Source organism: Mustela erminea, chromosome 8, assembly GCF_009829155.1.
Source record: "Mustela erminea isolate mMusErm1 chromosome 8, mMusErm1.Pri, whole genome shotgun sequence".
NCBI classification, from domain to species: domain Eukaryota; kingdom Metazoa; phylum Chordata; class Mammalia; order Carnivora; family Mustelidae; genus Mustela; species Mustela erminea.
Window position 1 is genome coordinate 7,878,498 of NC_045621.1, and position 16,394 is coordinate 7,894,891.

At 42.0% G+C, this 16,394-nt stretch overlaps 1 protein-coding gene across 2 annotated transcripts in view; it reads right to left on the reverse strand.

Moving 5' to 3' along the window:
* DNAH7 (dynein axonemal heavy chain 7) overlaps positions 1 to 16,394 on the reverse strand; it is a 252,745-nt gene that overhangs the window by 20,317 nt on the left and 216,034 nt on the right. For both annotated transcript variants that reach the window (XM_032354246.1, XM_032354245.1), the window contains 4 exons: positions 14,841 to 15,041; positions 10,102 to 10,263; positions 5,141 to 5,326; positions 3,269 to 3,406 (listed from right to left, as the gene is read on the reverse strand). In XM_032354246.1, the coding sequence (XP_032210137.1) occupies positions 3,269 to 3,406; positions 5,141 to 5,326; positions 10,102 to 10,263; positions 14,841 to 15,041 (687 nt within the window). The remainder of the gene's footprint in view (positions 1 to 3,268; positions 3,407 to 5,140; positions 5,327 to 10,101; positions 10,264 to 14,840; positions 15,042 to 16,394) is intronic.

The following is a 16,394-nucleotide window of genomic DNA, read 5'->3' on the forward strand; positions in this document are numbered from 1 at the left end:
TCTTTTTCTTTCTGTAAGTTCTTTCTAGCTCAGTGAAAGCTAGAAACCTACACTCTCGCTTTACTGAGATTTCCGAGTACACTTTTCATATTGCCTTAATGTAGCAATAATGTGTTTATGCATTTGTTTCTTTGCACATTTTGTCAAATATTAAAACTCTACTTTTTTGTCAAATATTAAATATTAATATTTAATTTAATATTAAATTTAATAATATTAAATTTGTCAAATATTAAAACTCTACCAAAACATTTTAAAAAAGGGAAAATTTCAGACCAATATCCCTGATGAACATGGATGCAAAAATTCCCAACAAGATACTAGCAAATTGAATCCAACAGGATGTTAAAAGAATTGTTCACCACAATCAAGTGGGATATTTTTCCTGGACTGCAGCAGTGGCTCAATATTCACAAATCAATCAACATGATACACCACATTTATAAAAGAAAGGATAAGAACCATAATTCTCTCAACAGATGCAGAAAAAACATTTGACAATATATAGTACCTTTCTTGAAAAAAACCTCAAGAAAGTAGGGATAGAAGGAATAAAGCTCAATATCATAAAGGCCATATATAAAAGACCCATAGTTGGGGCGCCTGGGTGGCTTAGTGGGTTAAAGCCTCTGCCTTTGGCTCAGGTCATGGTCTCAGGGTCCCACATTAGGCTCTCTGCTTAGCGGGGAGCCGTCTTCCCTTTCTCTCTCTGCCTCTCTGTCTACTTGTGATCTCTCTCTGTCAAAAAAAAAAAAAAAAAAAGACCCATAGTTAATATCATCCTCAATGGGGAAAAACTGAGACTTTTCTCCTAAGGTCAGGAACATGACAGGGGATGCCCACTATCACCACTGTTGTTCAACATAGTGCTGGACATCTTAGCCTCAGCAATCAGGCAGCAAAAAGAAATTTAAAACATCAGCAAGGAAGAAGCCAAACTTTCACTATTTGCACATGACATCATACTCTATGTAGAAAACCCAAAAGACTCCACCAAAACATTGTTAGAAATAATACATGAATTCAGCAAAGCTGTAGGATATAAAATCAACATACGGATATGTTGCATTTCTCTACAACAATAATGAAGCAGCAGAAAGAGAAGTCAAGGTATCGATCCCATTTACAATTGCACCAAAAACCATAAGATACCTAGAAATAAACCTGACTAAAACGGTAAAAGATCTATACTTTGAAAACTATAGAACACTTATGAAAGAAATTGAAGATGACATAAAGAAATGGAAAAACATCCCATGCTCATGGACTGGAAGAACAAATATTGTTAGAATGTCTATACTACCCAAAGAATTTACACATTCAATGCAATCCCTATCAAAATACTGCCAGCTTTACAGAGCTAGAACAAACAATCCAAAAATTTGTATGGAACCAGAAAGACCCCAGATAGCCAGAGGAATGTTGAAAAAAAACCCAAAAACCAAAAAACAAAAAACCCAACAAACCCAAAGATGGTGGCATCACAATTCCGTAGTTCAAGCTCTATTACAAAGCTGTCATCATCAAGACAGTATGGTACTGGTACAAAAACAGGCATGTGGATCAATGGAACAGAAAAGAATCCAGAAGTGGACCTGCAGCTATATGGCCAAGTAATCTTTGACAAAGCAGGAAAGAATATCCAGTGGAAAAAAGACAATTTTTCAACAAATGGTTATGGGGAAACATGGACAATGACAAGCATAAGAAGGAAACTGGGCTACTTTTTTACACCACACGCAAAAATAAATTCAAAATGGATGAAAGACAAATGTGAGACAGGAAATATCAAAATCCTAAAGAACACAGGCAGCAACCTCTTTGACCTTGGCCATAGCACCTTCTTACTAGACATGTTACCTGAGGCAAGGGAAACAAAAACAAAAATGAACTACTGGGACTTCATCAAGATGAAAATCTTCTGCACAGTGAAGGAAACAATAAGCAAAAGTAAAAGACAGCCTATAGAATAGGAGAAGATATTTGCAAATGACATATCTGATAAAGAGTATGATCCAAAAGCTATAAAGAACTTATCAAACTCAATACCCAAAAAACAATAATCCACTTAAGAAATGGGCAGAAGACATCAATAGACATTTTTCCAAAGAAGACATCCAGATGGCTAATAGACACATGAAAACTTGCTAAATATCACTCATCATTGGGGAAATACAAATCAAAATGACAATGAGACATCACCTCACACCAGTCAGAATGACTAAAATGAACAACTCAGGAAAAAACAAATGTTGGTGAGGATGTGGAGAAAAGGAACACTCTTGCCCTACTGGTGGGGACAGAAGCTAAGTGCAGCCCCTCTGGGAAACAGTATGGAGGTTCCTCAAAAAGTCAAAAATAGAGCTACCCTATCACCCAGCAATTTCACTAAGAGTATCTACCTAAAGTACAGAGAAGTACAGATTTGAAGAGAGCGCAGGCACCCTGATGTTTATAGCAGCACTATTGACAGCAGCAAACTATGGAAAGGGCCCAAGTATTCGTTGCGTGACGCATAGATAAAGGAGATGTGGTGTGTTTATACATATGTGCACACATATATGTACACACACACACAGGAATATTTCTCAACCATCAAAAAGAATGAAATCTTGCCATTTGCCATGTTGTAGATGGAGCTATAGGGTACCAGGCTGAGTGAAATAAGTCGGTCACAGAAAGACAAATGCCATAGGATTTCGCTCCTGTGTGGCATTTATGAAACAATATGGATGAACTTAGGGAAGGAAAAATAAAATAAGATTAAAACAGACAGGCAGGCAACCCATAAGAAACTCTTAACCATAGAGAACGAACGAAGGGTTGTTGGGGGGCGGCGGGGGATGGGCTAGATGAGTGATGGGTACTAAGGAGGCACTTGTGAAAGCACTGGGTGTTTTAGTGATGAATCACTAAATTCTACTAAAACCAATACTACACTATACGTTACCTAACCTGAATTGAAATAAAAACTTGGAAGAAAAAGAAAATACGATGCACTTGAACACGGTTTCTGTAAGAAAGACGAAATGGAACCCCTAGCAGCTAAATGATACTCAACGATTCTTTCCCAGTCAAAAGGCTGATGGGGAAAAAGAAAAAGCCAACCCGAACCATATGCGCGTATACTTCCTGTTTAAATTCATATTTAAGGTACATAGGAATTTTCATCTTTTCCTTAAAATGGTTCTCCGCTGGAACAGACGGCCCACGCTGCTCGGGCAGACTCCCTTCCAGCCGCAGGAGTGGTTCCTGCTCGAGCGCATACCTGGGTGAGGAGAACGTTATCAAACAGCAGTTGGGTTTCCGACTGATCTTTGGTGACATCGGCGTTGGCGTTCATCCCAAAGATTTCTGGGGCGGGGTTCAGCGGCAGAGTCTTTGTGTATTCGATGTAGCTCTGGTGCTGCAAAGATGAAGACCAGAGAGTCAGGAGGTTAGAAATCAATTCTCCTGTAGAACTTGCTCTCTGAGAAGAGAAAATTTCCAGTACTCGAGTTATTGGGTGGATGAGCCTGTGGAACTGGACACCAAATGCTTTCATTTTCTTTCAACCTGGTCCAAAGTTGAAAAAAAAAAAAAAAGGAAACATTTAGGAAGAAAAAAGTAAAATGTCCCATTCAATTGGAATGGATTTTGAAATGGAGAGAGGCATATCCCGGCCACCTTATTTAGACAATTTCTTCCAGAGAAATTTTTCTGTGCCACATTTACTGATTGCTCTTCATTGATTGCAATAAAAATAATTTTTTTCTCTTTACTCTGATTTTTATATATCCTCGTGTGATAAATCCATGTAATTCAGAAAAGTAAACATTACCCACATGCTTATTAACCTGAGATAATCACCATTAACATTTCTTTTTATGCATATGCACACACATTCTATATTTTATTTACAAGGACTTCTGTCAAAATTGCAAACCTTTCTTCAGGCGCACACAGTCATACCAACACTTATAGACACATATGGTGGGTGGGGCTGGGGGCCTGGTCACTGACGGTTTCTCAAAATGGGTCATGTTACATACACCTGACTTCATCTCGCCTTTTTCTCACGTGAAATCCTGATACCCCTGGTTCCCCATGTGGGCCTCGTCCACTTGTCTAGTGACCGAGGCTCTGGGACTGATCTTCTCCTCATCCCTTTTTTTTTTTTTTTTTAAAGATTTTATTTATTTATTTGTCAGAGACAGAGGGAGAGAGAGCGAGCGAGCACAGACAAAGAGGCAGGCAGAGGCAGAGGGAGAAGCAGGCTCCCTGCCGAGCAAGGAGCCCGATGTGGGACTCGATCCCAGGACCCTGGGACCATGACCTGAGCCGAAGGCAGCTGCTTAACCCACTGAGCCACCCAGGCGCCCCCTCCTCATCCCTTTGACATCTGCTCTCAGCTAGCATTAATCCTAATGGCTGATGTGGTTATGGTATGTGCCTCTGATGCATGTGGTCATAGGTTTAACTTTCAATACATGCCCTTCTGACTTTTTGGAATAAAATGAGAACCAATTCAATAGTCCTGGCGGTCCCTGGGCGCCTTCTGTGTGATCATGTGAAGGCAGATACCGCATCTTCCACTAGGCAGCCCTGGAAAAAGGAGCAGAAGGAAATGGACTCTTGGCAGCAGATGGTTCTGTAACTCTCTTCCCCTTTCTATACGTGTGGCCTTGGGCAAGTCATTTAACTTCAGTCAACCCGCTTTCTCATTTGTAAAAAGGGCTGAGTAATAAAACCGATGTTAATTGGATGCTCTAGTGAGATAATTACTGTACTGCTTTGTAAATAAGTAAGCATGATCAAGATATTAACTATTCTTGTTAATATCATTTTGTAACCCTTCTCATGTGTATTTCCATTTTAACTGGGGACAATGTCTTTTTACCAAAGGGTCAGATTCATGACGACAGAATTTCAGGTCACTAAGAAAGATCTTCTTGGGCGAGTGGCGTTTCTGAAAGTCCTCACCTCAGAGCAAACAGCAAACCACTACCTACATATGCACGAGGTTTGTTTCAAGAAGGCTGGAAAAAGCACACATGATGGTTAACCAAAAAAATGAGGCCTCTGGGGGAAAAACAGTCACCATTTTATCAGAGGAATTTCAGGTTTTACTACTTTTCGTTTTCTTGAAGGGCGTACTTACATCGCCAGAAGGAGGAACGAAATAGATGCCGCTTGAGTCGAATTTATAGCTTGGGTTTTGGACTAATTCTTTGTTGAAGAATTTGTTCAGAATGCTGTGCAGCGTGCGCCGGTCCCAGTCGTCGGTCACGCGGCCTCCGTAGTTGCACTCCCCTGTCATGTACCGCAGAGCCTCGTACGGCAGTTCCTGGAACCCAGAGCTCGAGTCACTCCACCAGCGGAGAGTTTCCAGCCGTGTGCAGAGTCCCGCAGAGCTGTGACACCTGCTACGTGCCAGACGCAGAGTGAGCGGGACCAGAATCCCACCCCTGAAACACTGACCTTGCTGACTGCCATTTAACACAAACCCAATATAATTCAGAGATAATCAGGATAAATTTCCTGCGGTTTTTATATCCCTCTGGGTTTGACAATTGGAATCCCTGTAGAGGCAATTTTGCATATGATTTTTTACCAAAGCTCAGATTGTAAGATATCTTTTACCATTTCATGAAATACTCTTTTAAAATATTTTAATAATTTAAGCAACAGAGGAACATGGGGGAAGGGGAAAAAACTGAGAGGGGGAAGCAGACCATAAGAGACTCTTAATGAGAGAACAAACTGAGGGTTAATGCAGGGAGGGAGGTGGGGGAGGGGCTAGATGGGAAATAGGCTTAAGGGGGGCACTTGGGGCGAGAGCTGGATGTTATATCTAAGTGATGAACTCCTGAAACCAGTATTACACTACATGTTTACTAACTAGAATTCTAAAACTGGAAACAAAAAAACATTTTAAAAACTATCTTCTAATATTGAACACTTCAGTCACTCCTAATTAACTGCTGTGTTAAATTACGTTTCATTTAATATACATTTCTTAAAATTTCTAATGATTCTTTGATTCTTGAAAAGAAAACTACTATGTCAAAGATACAAGAGTTTATAAAAAGCAATTGATTAATGTCACTCAGCTACTTTTTCTTTTCTTTTTTTCTTTTTTTTTTTCCATGCCCAGCATGGAACCCAATGTGAGGCTTGAACTCATACTCTGAGATCAAGACCTGAGCTGAGATCAAGAGTCAGACACTTAACTGAGTGAGCCGCCCAGGCGGCCCACCAAACTGCTTTTCTGAAAGGCTATAGTAAATGTAGGAATCAGTTTTAAAATGTTTGCTAATTTGTTTGACCAAAGATAATATTGCCTTAATTTGCTTTCTTAGAATATCAGTGGAATTTATAGTTTTTTCATGTTTAATAACATGTGTTCTGTGAACTAGCCTTCTACCCATTTTTTTCAATTAAAGTTTTAATAGATTTATTATATATGTATTATAATATATAATATATGTTACATATTATATATACTATATATACATAGTATACATAAGCTGTTTTACACATTATCCTTTTTAATCAAATTTTTGGAAATATTTTTTCCCTTTAGTTTGCTTTTTTATTATATTCTCTGATATGAAGAATTTTTAAATGTTTATGAGTGCAAAAGTATTAATTGTTCATATTGTAATGTGTTTTATCATCAGCATAAATACTTAAATATGCACCAGCAATTCAGAGCATTCTATGTCTCATTGCTCTCAACAAAACTGAACATTATCACTTCGGGGGAAAAAACCAATGGTTAAACAATAACATTGTTTAACTCCAGGTACATTTTTAACTTTTTAAAAATATTTTTAAAATATTTTTTATTTTTAGTAATCTCTATACTCAGGGGAAATTTACTGAATTAGGAGTTGGAAGTGATAAGACTCATTATTTGTTAGAACTAGAATAAAAGGCCGAGAATTTAGGAGAGCTTGTATCAGTAACCGGTTTTCCGCAAGACTTTGTGGAGAAACAAACAGAATCAGGACGAGCTCCAGCATGTTTTTGTTCTTCCGACTGCAAATGTGATGGGAGTTTGATCAGACGCACGCGCTGCCTGGACTTGCCTTGTTAACCTCATAAAAGTGAAACATAGCAAGAAAACTCACTGGCAGAGAAAGTAGGCAGTATATGAGGTAGACCAAAGGTGAACCAGCTGGCCTCTGGGAGGGCCTCCTGATGCAGAGGAAAGAGGAGAGGGGGACGTGTTTGATCACGTAAAAAGGGTTAAACCTGCCAACCTGCCGCAGAACTGATAGTAAGATGTTCTTTGTCTCAGCAGCTTGATCACAACCAGCCGATCACACTGGGGAGTGCATTCTCCCAGGGGCCCAGGGATGCTGGCTGGGGCTGAAATCCTGGCAGCTTGCTGCTGGGCCCTCGGGGATGAAGGCTGAGACCATAGATGGAGGGAGTATACGTGGAAGCAAAGCAGGAAGTCAGCAACTTGTATGCAAGGGTGTACACAGAGTCATTCAGTTTTGCCTTGCTTATTAGCAAAAACTAAAAAGGAAATAGAATCCTAACAGTGAGCAAAGGGGGAATGCTGCATAAGCAGCCATTAAGCAAAGGTCTCTGTCTACTTTGGAAGTTGTCCACAATATATGCAGAATGAAAAGAGCAAGCTGAAAATGATTGTGTGAATACGATTATGTTTTTCAGAAAAAAACTTGTGTGTATATTGTGCTTATGTATGTATGACTTACATGCATATAGGAAAACTTCTGCACAGATATGTCCTAAGCTATGAAATTGGTTGCTTTGGAGTAAAAGTAGAGTGAGAGGGAGGGGTGGGCCTTAAACACACACACACACACACACACACACACACACACACACCCCTACCAAAACAAGAAAAAGAAAGCCATTGTCCATCTGCCAAGCAGATTATATCTATCTACTATTATTTTCTTCTTTTCCAGCTTGATTTTTCCTATTTTCTTTCTTTAACCCAACAGGAATTACATAGTACAAATAATCTAACTTGTTTTTTTTCTAATAGCAAATAATCAATAATCCTATCATAATTTATTGAATACTTCTATCTCCTATTCATTTTATTTTTTCTCTTTATTTTTCTTTTGAATTCTAGTTAGTTAACATATAGTGTAGTATTGGTTTTAGGAGTAGAATTTACTGATTCATCTCATATAACACCCAGTGCTCATCACTGGGTAACGCTGGTGTTACATATAATACCCAGTACCCATCACCCATTTACTCTATCCCCTCCCTCACCGCCCCTCTGTCCTGTTCCTGTTAAATGCTGCAATTACAATGCCGAATCCTACATGTGGTATTGATGCCGTTCTTATTGAGAGCTTGAAGATCTTTCCACTCATCATGATTCATTCATAAGACAGACACTTACTAAGTCATCTACCTCCTATACATATTTAGGCACTAAGTATACAAGAGTAAACAAATCAAAATGACCATATAGTCTAGGGCTCATAATCTGAAAGAATGTGTTCTGCTCAGCACCAGAATTTGTCATTTGCAGCGTCAGACATGCATCAGCAGCTCTGTCAAGACTTCCCGAGCGAAGTGGGGCCAGGGCACCCATGTTTCTGGCTACTGAGCCAGAGTATGTAAGGGGAAGGGTAATGGATGATAGGTAAGTAGATCATAAAAGACCAAAAATCTGGAATCATCTCCTGCTTTCATCCATGCTCACCTACAGCAATAAGGATTCTCAGCACAGTGCTGGACAAAGGACACACAACCTAATGCACGTAGAAATGTGCCAAGAGGAGGCACACTTGGTCCTGAGTCTGAGACGGTTGTTCAAGAACGACTTGCCAAGGTGAACAAAGATGGCGCACAGGAACAGGCACTTGAAGTAGAAGGAAAATATATGAGGAGGCTCAGAGATTCGAACAACGCATCATAGTGAGAGCAAAGCAGGGGATTGTGGGAGAGTGACACAGCAGTCCCCACTTGTCCGCAGGAGATGCGCTCCAAGTTCCCCAGTGGATGCCAGACACCCCTGAGAGCTGGGCTGCCCATGTGCACAAGCCTATGACAGAGTTTATGAGTCAGGCACAGTAACAGGTTAACAAGGATAACATAGTAACTAATAATGAAATAGAACAACGACAACAATCTATTGTCATAAAATGCAAGTGAGCGTGGTCTCTCTCCAAATATCTTAGCGCACTGTACCCACCCTTCTTGTAATGAAGCGAGAGGATAAAATGTCTCCATGATGAGAGAAGCGGGAGAAATGACACAGGCATCGCGACGTAGCATTAGGTACGACTGACCTTCTGGCAATACGTCAGAAGGAAGAGCCTCTGCTCCCAGACTGCCCCTGACTGCAGGGGCCTGAAACTGAGGACAGCAAAACCGAGGGAGAGAGGGCCCTCCGGTATCGGACATGGGCTCGAGCAGGGAGGGGGAGGAGAGGGTAGTAGGGTGTGGCTGGGGAAGGATAAGGAATAACTGAGTGTCAGTGACTCCCAGATTTCTAGCTTGAGGTTGGGTGGGAGTTCTATTACTCTGATGCAGGAAGAGACTTGAAAATGGGTCCTGGCAACAGTATTCCTTAAGATAATCGTTCCTCATTCTGTTGTTTTTCCAAAATGTCCCCTACTTCTTGACCTGCTCTCCAACCACTGACATTGGGTGGTCACCAACAGTCAATCCTTAGTTCTTTTCTTGGGCTACAAGGCCTTCCTGTTAAATTTCAGATGTTCTCGGGTCTCTCTTCACACTTTAGGAAAGTAAATCTCTGGTTTGTGCTCACTTACTTCTCTTGGGCTACATTTTTCATTTCAGAGCCCGGTTGATTTATGGTCTTCCCAACTCCTTTCAAAATAAGTATAATAAACTCACTTCTTAGATTCCCACACATTTATGTGTCAAACAGAAATGATAAAATATAGGTTCCTAATAGACAAACCAGTGTCCTAACCACCTACAACAGCAGTTATGATATCCTGTTATAACAAAGTATTACTTAAGATGCTGTTGAGAATTATTCATTATTCATTTTATAAGAGTAGAAATTAACCGGAAGTCCCTGCTCACTATACAAACACAATGTGATAAGGAGCAAAATAAGTCATGTCCTTGCTGTGGTTTTTACGATACCTCATACTGGTTCAGGAACATGTGGAGTTGCTGTACACTGATTCTTAGGTCAGTCTCGTTGAACTCATAAGGAATATTCCACCCCAGGGGTCCAAATTTCCGCCTCTCTTGTACCAAAGCATGAAAGAAACAGAGGCCGTAAAGTAATTTCTTGAATTCCTCCTGTAGCGAAAAGAAATGGCACCACATTATTTCCCTCCTAACATTACATTATACTCACCATTTTTTAAACTGAAAGTAACTTTTTGTTTCAAATGTATCCATCCCAAAGTACACCAACACAGAATTCACTATTTCTACGGGCTATTGAGGCAAAAATATGTCCATTCATACACATGTTCAGTAGACACACACAGCTACGGATACCAGGTTTTTAGAGAGCACAGAGAGCTTGTCTGTTTAGCGTCACCTGATAGGCTGTTGGCGGTTCCAACCAAAGCATAATGAGGCAAGAAGAATGAATTCCAATGCGTGGTTCCAGACCACCACGGAGAAATTTCAAAGGAGACAGTTTAAACCAATTAAGCAGCTCTACAAGAAGGACTTTCAGATTAAAACTTTACAGCCTCATGACTTTCCAAGTTGCTCTTATGTAATAAGAAGTCTTACAGTTACTTTGAGCGGCAAAGCCAGCCTTGAATCAGCAATCAGAACGTGCAACGCACCCTCCACGAGAATGCTCTAAAGTGGTCAAAAAAGAGTTTGAGAGAGGATTTGTGACTATTTCCTTGGCAAGAGCTGTGGATGTGCTGGGAGCCCTCTGGCCCCCATCCCTAAGGGAGAAAGCAGCACGGGGTGTCTTCTTAGTCCAAGCCAGTGAGAAGGAATCAGTGGGGTCCATCAGAGAGCTGATGCACATTCTCTGCAGCTAGGAGAGGGAGAAGTACAAACCTTCTGCCTGACAGAGCGGGGCCTTGTAAGGCTGCGGGTAATGGACTGGGAGAGGGAAACCGGAGTCCCGCTCCGAAGGCGGGCCAAGCCAGTGCCGAGCCCAAGGAGCGGATGGGGAGTTGGGTTAAGAAAGTAGCCAAGGGCGCCCCCGGCCGGCTCATTCCATTAAGTGTCTGAACCCTGACTTCCCTTCAGGTCATGATCTCAGGGTTGTGAGACTGAGCCCTGCACTGGGCTCTGTGCCGGATGTGGCGCCTGCGTAAGACTCTCTCTCTTTCTCTCTCTCTCTCTCTCTCTCTCACTTTCTCCCCTTCCTCTTTCTCTATTAAGAAGAAAAAAAAAAAAGGAAAAGAAAGAGGAAAAAGAAAGTCAGCCAGGGGTCATTTGAAACATTTTTTGGTCAAGAGGATTTGTATCTTGGGGTGAGAAAATCCCTGCATGAGAGCCTGTATGAAGTGAATGATACGACCCAACAGCAGACGGGGGTCCGGAGCGGTCCGCTGAAGGAGGGACGTGCCGGGGTAATGGAGTCACAGTCGGAGGAGTCCAGAAGGGGAGCCCAAGCAGAACCCATGAGAAAAGTCACAAGAGAAAAATTCAGCTTTAAACCCCTGCCAAGTCCAGAGAGCCCCAAGCCATCGCAGCCCGGGCCCAGCAAGCGCCTTCCACCTGCCCGGGGCTGCGCGTATCCAGACTGAGAGGCCAGGCTGAGCAGCCGCCTGCCACTGCGTCACAGAAAGAGGGACACCGACTCTGTCCTATTCTCCCAACGGCATGAAGCCCACGGACCACAAGTCCTAGCGACGTTTCTGGAGAATCAAAGCCTACATTTTACGTAAAAGCTAAGTATAATTAACATACTACACTACACTTTCTGATTTCTGAATCAAGGCTGGCTTCGAAGTTAAAATGACCACAGGTCATGTCATTATGTGACAGTAACCAGAAAAGTCATGATGTTGCCCAAAGGTTTATCCAAGAGCAGAAGGAAATGTCCCCTGTGGAGTAAACTGAAAGGGGAAGTGGAGACAAAACAAAATAGCATCAGTTTAACCAAAGAGGTAGGGAAAAGCGAGGTGACAGGTGCTCTGTGGGTTTGGGAACTATTTTACTTCATTTCATTTCATTTCATTTCATTTCATTTCGTTTCATTTCATTTCAAAGTAGGCTCCACAACGAGTGTGGAGCTTGAACTCAGAACCTGGAGATGGACCCCGAGTTGAAATCAAGAATGGGACACTTAACCGACTGAGCCACCCAGGCGCCCCTTAGAACTATTTTATATATGTTGCAGAACAGAGCAAATCGGTAAACACGCCGATGATGTGAGAGCCCGGCGCCCAGTGTAGAAGAAGGGACCTGCACATATGGAATGAGGGAAAGTAAGACTGAGCCCTGGGTGATCCGGTGGAAGTCAGATATCCTGTTACAAATTCTCACCTCTGAAGTGTGGGAATGAGAACATACGTGTGCATGTCCTTAGGCACGTATAGGTGTGTATGTATTTGTATGTGTGTGAGAGTACGTGCATATATTTCCAAGTTTTCTCCCCTGAAAGGACCAAGAGCCAAAAACAAGGCAGTAGTACTGAGCTCGTCTAGAACCCAGATCTAAGTCTCTAGAACAAGGACTCCACAGAAGACCTTGGTTCTGTGGCTGGTTCCAGGGTTGAATGACAGATCAGCCTGCAGCACCTTATGCTAAAAAAGTAAGAAGCCTAAGTAACACGATAACAACAACAACAGCAGCAGCAACAGCAGCAACAATAATAGTAATAAATGATGGGACCTAGTACAGAGGGGCCGGCTTGCAGGTGCTCTGCTGACCAAACTGGGGACAATTTGAGCCAAAGACTTAAGGATGGTAATGACCTGTAAATCACTGGGAGAAAAAGCAAGGAATTTGTGAGTCCGTACAACAACACATACGGAAAGGGGGAGGTGGGAGGGCTGTTGCAATTGAGAGCGGCAGGTGTCAAATACGGGTGGAGCTGGAGTTGGAAATATCACAGGAAATTACTACATCAGGCAAGGTACTCCACTGACACTAAAGCTGGGCCGGGGGTGCAAGCCATTGGCGTGGCTTGAAAATGTGTCCCCAGAGACTGATGATTAGTTGCCAGGGGCAAAGCTGTGACTACACACTGAAGAAATCAGAAAGATGCCACTTTCTCTGGGTGATCAAAATTCGTATCAGTAGTGAGGGATACATGGATATTGTGTACCTCCCAATGGGACAGTCTGAGGACACAATTTCACCAATGTCTTATTTTGGCTAAAAATGTGTAACTTGAATCTAATTGTGAAGAAATACCTGACAAGTGCCAAAGGAGAAATGTTCTGTTAAAAAAAAAAAAAAAAAAAAAAAACCAAAAACACAAGAGGAGATGAATTCTTCAGAAAGGTTCATATCCTCAAAGCCAAAGAAAGGCAGAGGCAATGTTCCAGATTAAAGGAAGCAAAGCGACATGGCCACTAAAGGTCATTCTAACCCTAAACCAACCTGCAGTGAGCAGGGAAGGTGCCCTAGAGGACGTGATTGAGTCAACGGACAAATATGGGACACAGGAACCTAGACAGTGGGTCCTTGCCAAATCCACTAAACCAATAATGACACCACAGTAAGATAATATCGCTATTCTTAAGAAATAGACCTCGAAGTATTTATTTAGGGGCGAAGGGTTGTGGCATATCTACCTTACCCACCAAAGCTATGTGTTAACAGGAGCTGAATTGGGGTGAAGGGCATAGGACTGTTCTTCATCCTACTTTTATCCTCGCCACTTCTCTGAAAGTTTTAAATTATTTCCCAGTAAGAAGTCAAAACGACAAGGATGATGTAATCTTTTGGCTTTTGAGGAGACTGGGCTTTTGGATTCAATTGTGTTTCGTAAATGCCCAGACTTCCAGGATGTGTGACTTCCATGGAGAGACCCTCAGATCTAGAAGAAAGGGAGTGAAATGTTGCCAAGGGGCTTCTGTGCAGCCTGTCACATGCGGACAGGCCCTCACCACCTCCCTGCGCGGAACCCACTCTGTCTGGTCCCAATCAGTGCCAAAGCTACTCGGACAGCGGGTCTTAGAAGAGCAGGATGACATTGGACTTGGGTTAAAACATAGGTGTTCACTCTCTTTCAGGACCTAAGACTTTTGTTTAATCAAAGTCCTTCTTTATTTTTAACGTTTTCTTTGGATGTGTGCTTAAACATATCCCGATATCAAAAGCATGAGCTGTTTAATGGCAAAAACTTACCAAGGTTCATAACCCCTCTTAAAAAGAAACTCTTCCATTTTTAATTATGGTAAAACGCTGTGAAACCATTTTAGGTCACAGACACTCACACACAGAATTCTAATCATGAAAGCAGTGGGTGGTTTCCCTGCTTGCCTGGGAACGCTAAAAAAGACCCTTATGAGTCCCATCAATCAAGGAGTAAAATCATTTTGGCTCTCATTATAGTTATATGGAGGAAATATTTTTATGTTTTAATTTAAAGATATGGCTCCAAATAGCAGAGGGCTCAGTTAATATCCTGAAACAAGATTCTCCAACCTTGCAGATTCGTACTGGGAATGGCTTACAGCTGACTTTCTAAATAGAAAGCTACATTATTAATGACACCCCAGAAGATCTCAGCTGAGCAGAAATGAGGCTGGTGGTAAAATTAAAATAAAATATTAATACAATTGACTTCAGCATAGTCAATAATCAGTAATCAAAACCAACGGCACTGCGGGGCAGGAGGCCTATTTAATTTGTAGTTTTATTCAGCCACACACATCCGTGATCACCAGGGGCCACTTGAAGCCTTCGCAGGGCTGAGGTAACAAGACTTAGCCATTACTAACAGGCTTTTTGCAGCTGCCAAAGAACTCTGGGTCAGAGATCGGGTCCATGAGGTATGATCGAATGATATTAGCTCGTAAACCTTTCGGTGCTTCATTGGTCATTTTCACGCCATTCTGCAGGACAGACACGGGGAAGTTTGGTGATGGGTAACTTGTCAGCCAAATACGGAAATCTGGATGTGTGGATTCTGGGCTTAACTCCTGCAAAAAAGGAAATTAGACATGAATGGGTACGTGAAATCCAAGGGAAATCTCCGGATCGTATGTGCACGGGATGGCTTGGAGTGGGAGGAGGCATTTCTACGAAAGAAAACCTACTGCTGCAATCGAAGGCACGAGTCTTAAAACTGGATTCTGCCCCCGAAACAACATTCTTCATTGAGAAGGCCCAGAGTGTTGCCATGCTTCTCGATAAATTTAAATCACAGGGCTATACAGTTCACAAAGGTATTACATAATTTAGAGTCGGCCACAGTAGAGACTAAGACATTCCAAAAAAACCTTATATCGTAACTGATGTTGCTGAAATATTTATAGCTATAATTCTCTGCCCGAGAGCCAGATGAGGAATAATCCATTCTTCTCGCAAAGAATAGTAGCCAGGTTGTGATGTGAGAATGAGAAACAGAAGTCAATAGTAAACCAAGCAGAGAAGAAAAGGAGAGAGAGAGAGCATTTTGAAAGGTGAAGCATTAGAACACACCACTCCTGGCTATAGTTTCCTCAGGGGATATTCAGGTGTGCGCTAGGGAGGCTGACAGAATACCCACTTAGCACTGTCTTGAAGGCTGCATAGGCAAGGAGTGATTACCACAGGCCCTTTCTCCTCTTCCGGGCCAGTCCCACTCCCTATTTCTACTTCCCCCAATTGTCCACGTCACTAGTATCTCTCTCTCTCTCTCTCTTTTTTTTTTTTTTTTTAAATTTCAATTCTTTATCAGTAAAGCACTTCTTGAACACTCATGTGGTAAAGGCACGAAGGTGAATTAGGATGCAAAGGTGTCCACTTTCTTAGTTACCATAGTAGATAGCGAGGGCACAGTGTTTCTCTCCTACAAGATGCCCTATGGCGGGTGACTTAAACAACACGACTCATGGGAATTTGGGGCTAAGTGTGCCATCCGTTAGGATGGAGAGCTCTTCTCTCCTATATGACTCTCCGATGGGTATTTATGACACAGTTCAACAGGTCATGAGAATGGCCTAGAGATGGGGGAGCCATGAGGAAATAGGCACAAATATAAAACCTTTAACATAAGACCTGAAGGATGGGAAGATGTTTGTAAGGCAAATAATAGAATCATTTTTCAGACAGAAATAACGTTATGATGACCTATATTCTTTTTCTTTCTGATGTATTTATTTGTGAGAGAGGGAATGGGAGAGAGAGTGAGCAGGGGAAGGGGCAGAGTGAGAGGGAGAGAGACTCTCAAGCAGACTCCCTGCTGAGCGTGGAGCACAACGTGGGGCTCTACCTCACGACCCTGAGGTCATGACCTGAGCCCAAACCAAGAGTCAGATGCTTGCTTAGCCAACTGAGCCACCCAGGCACCC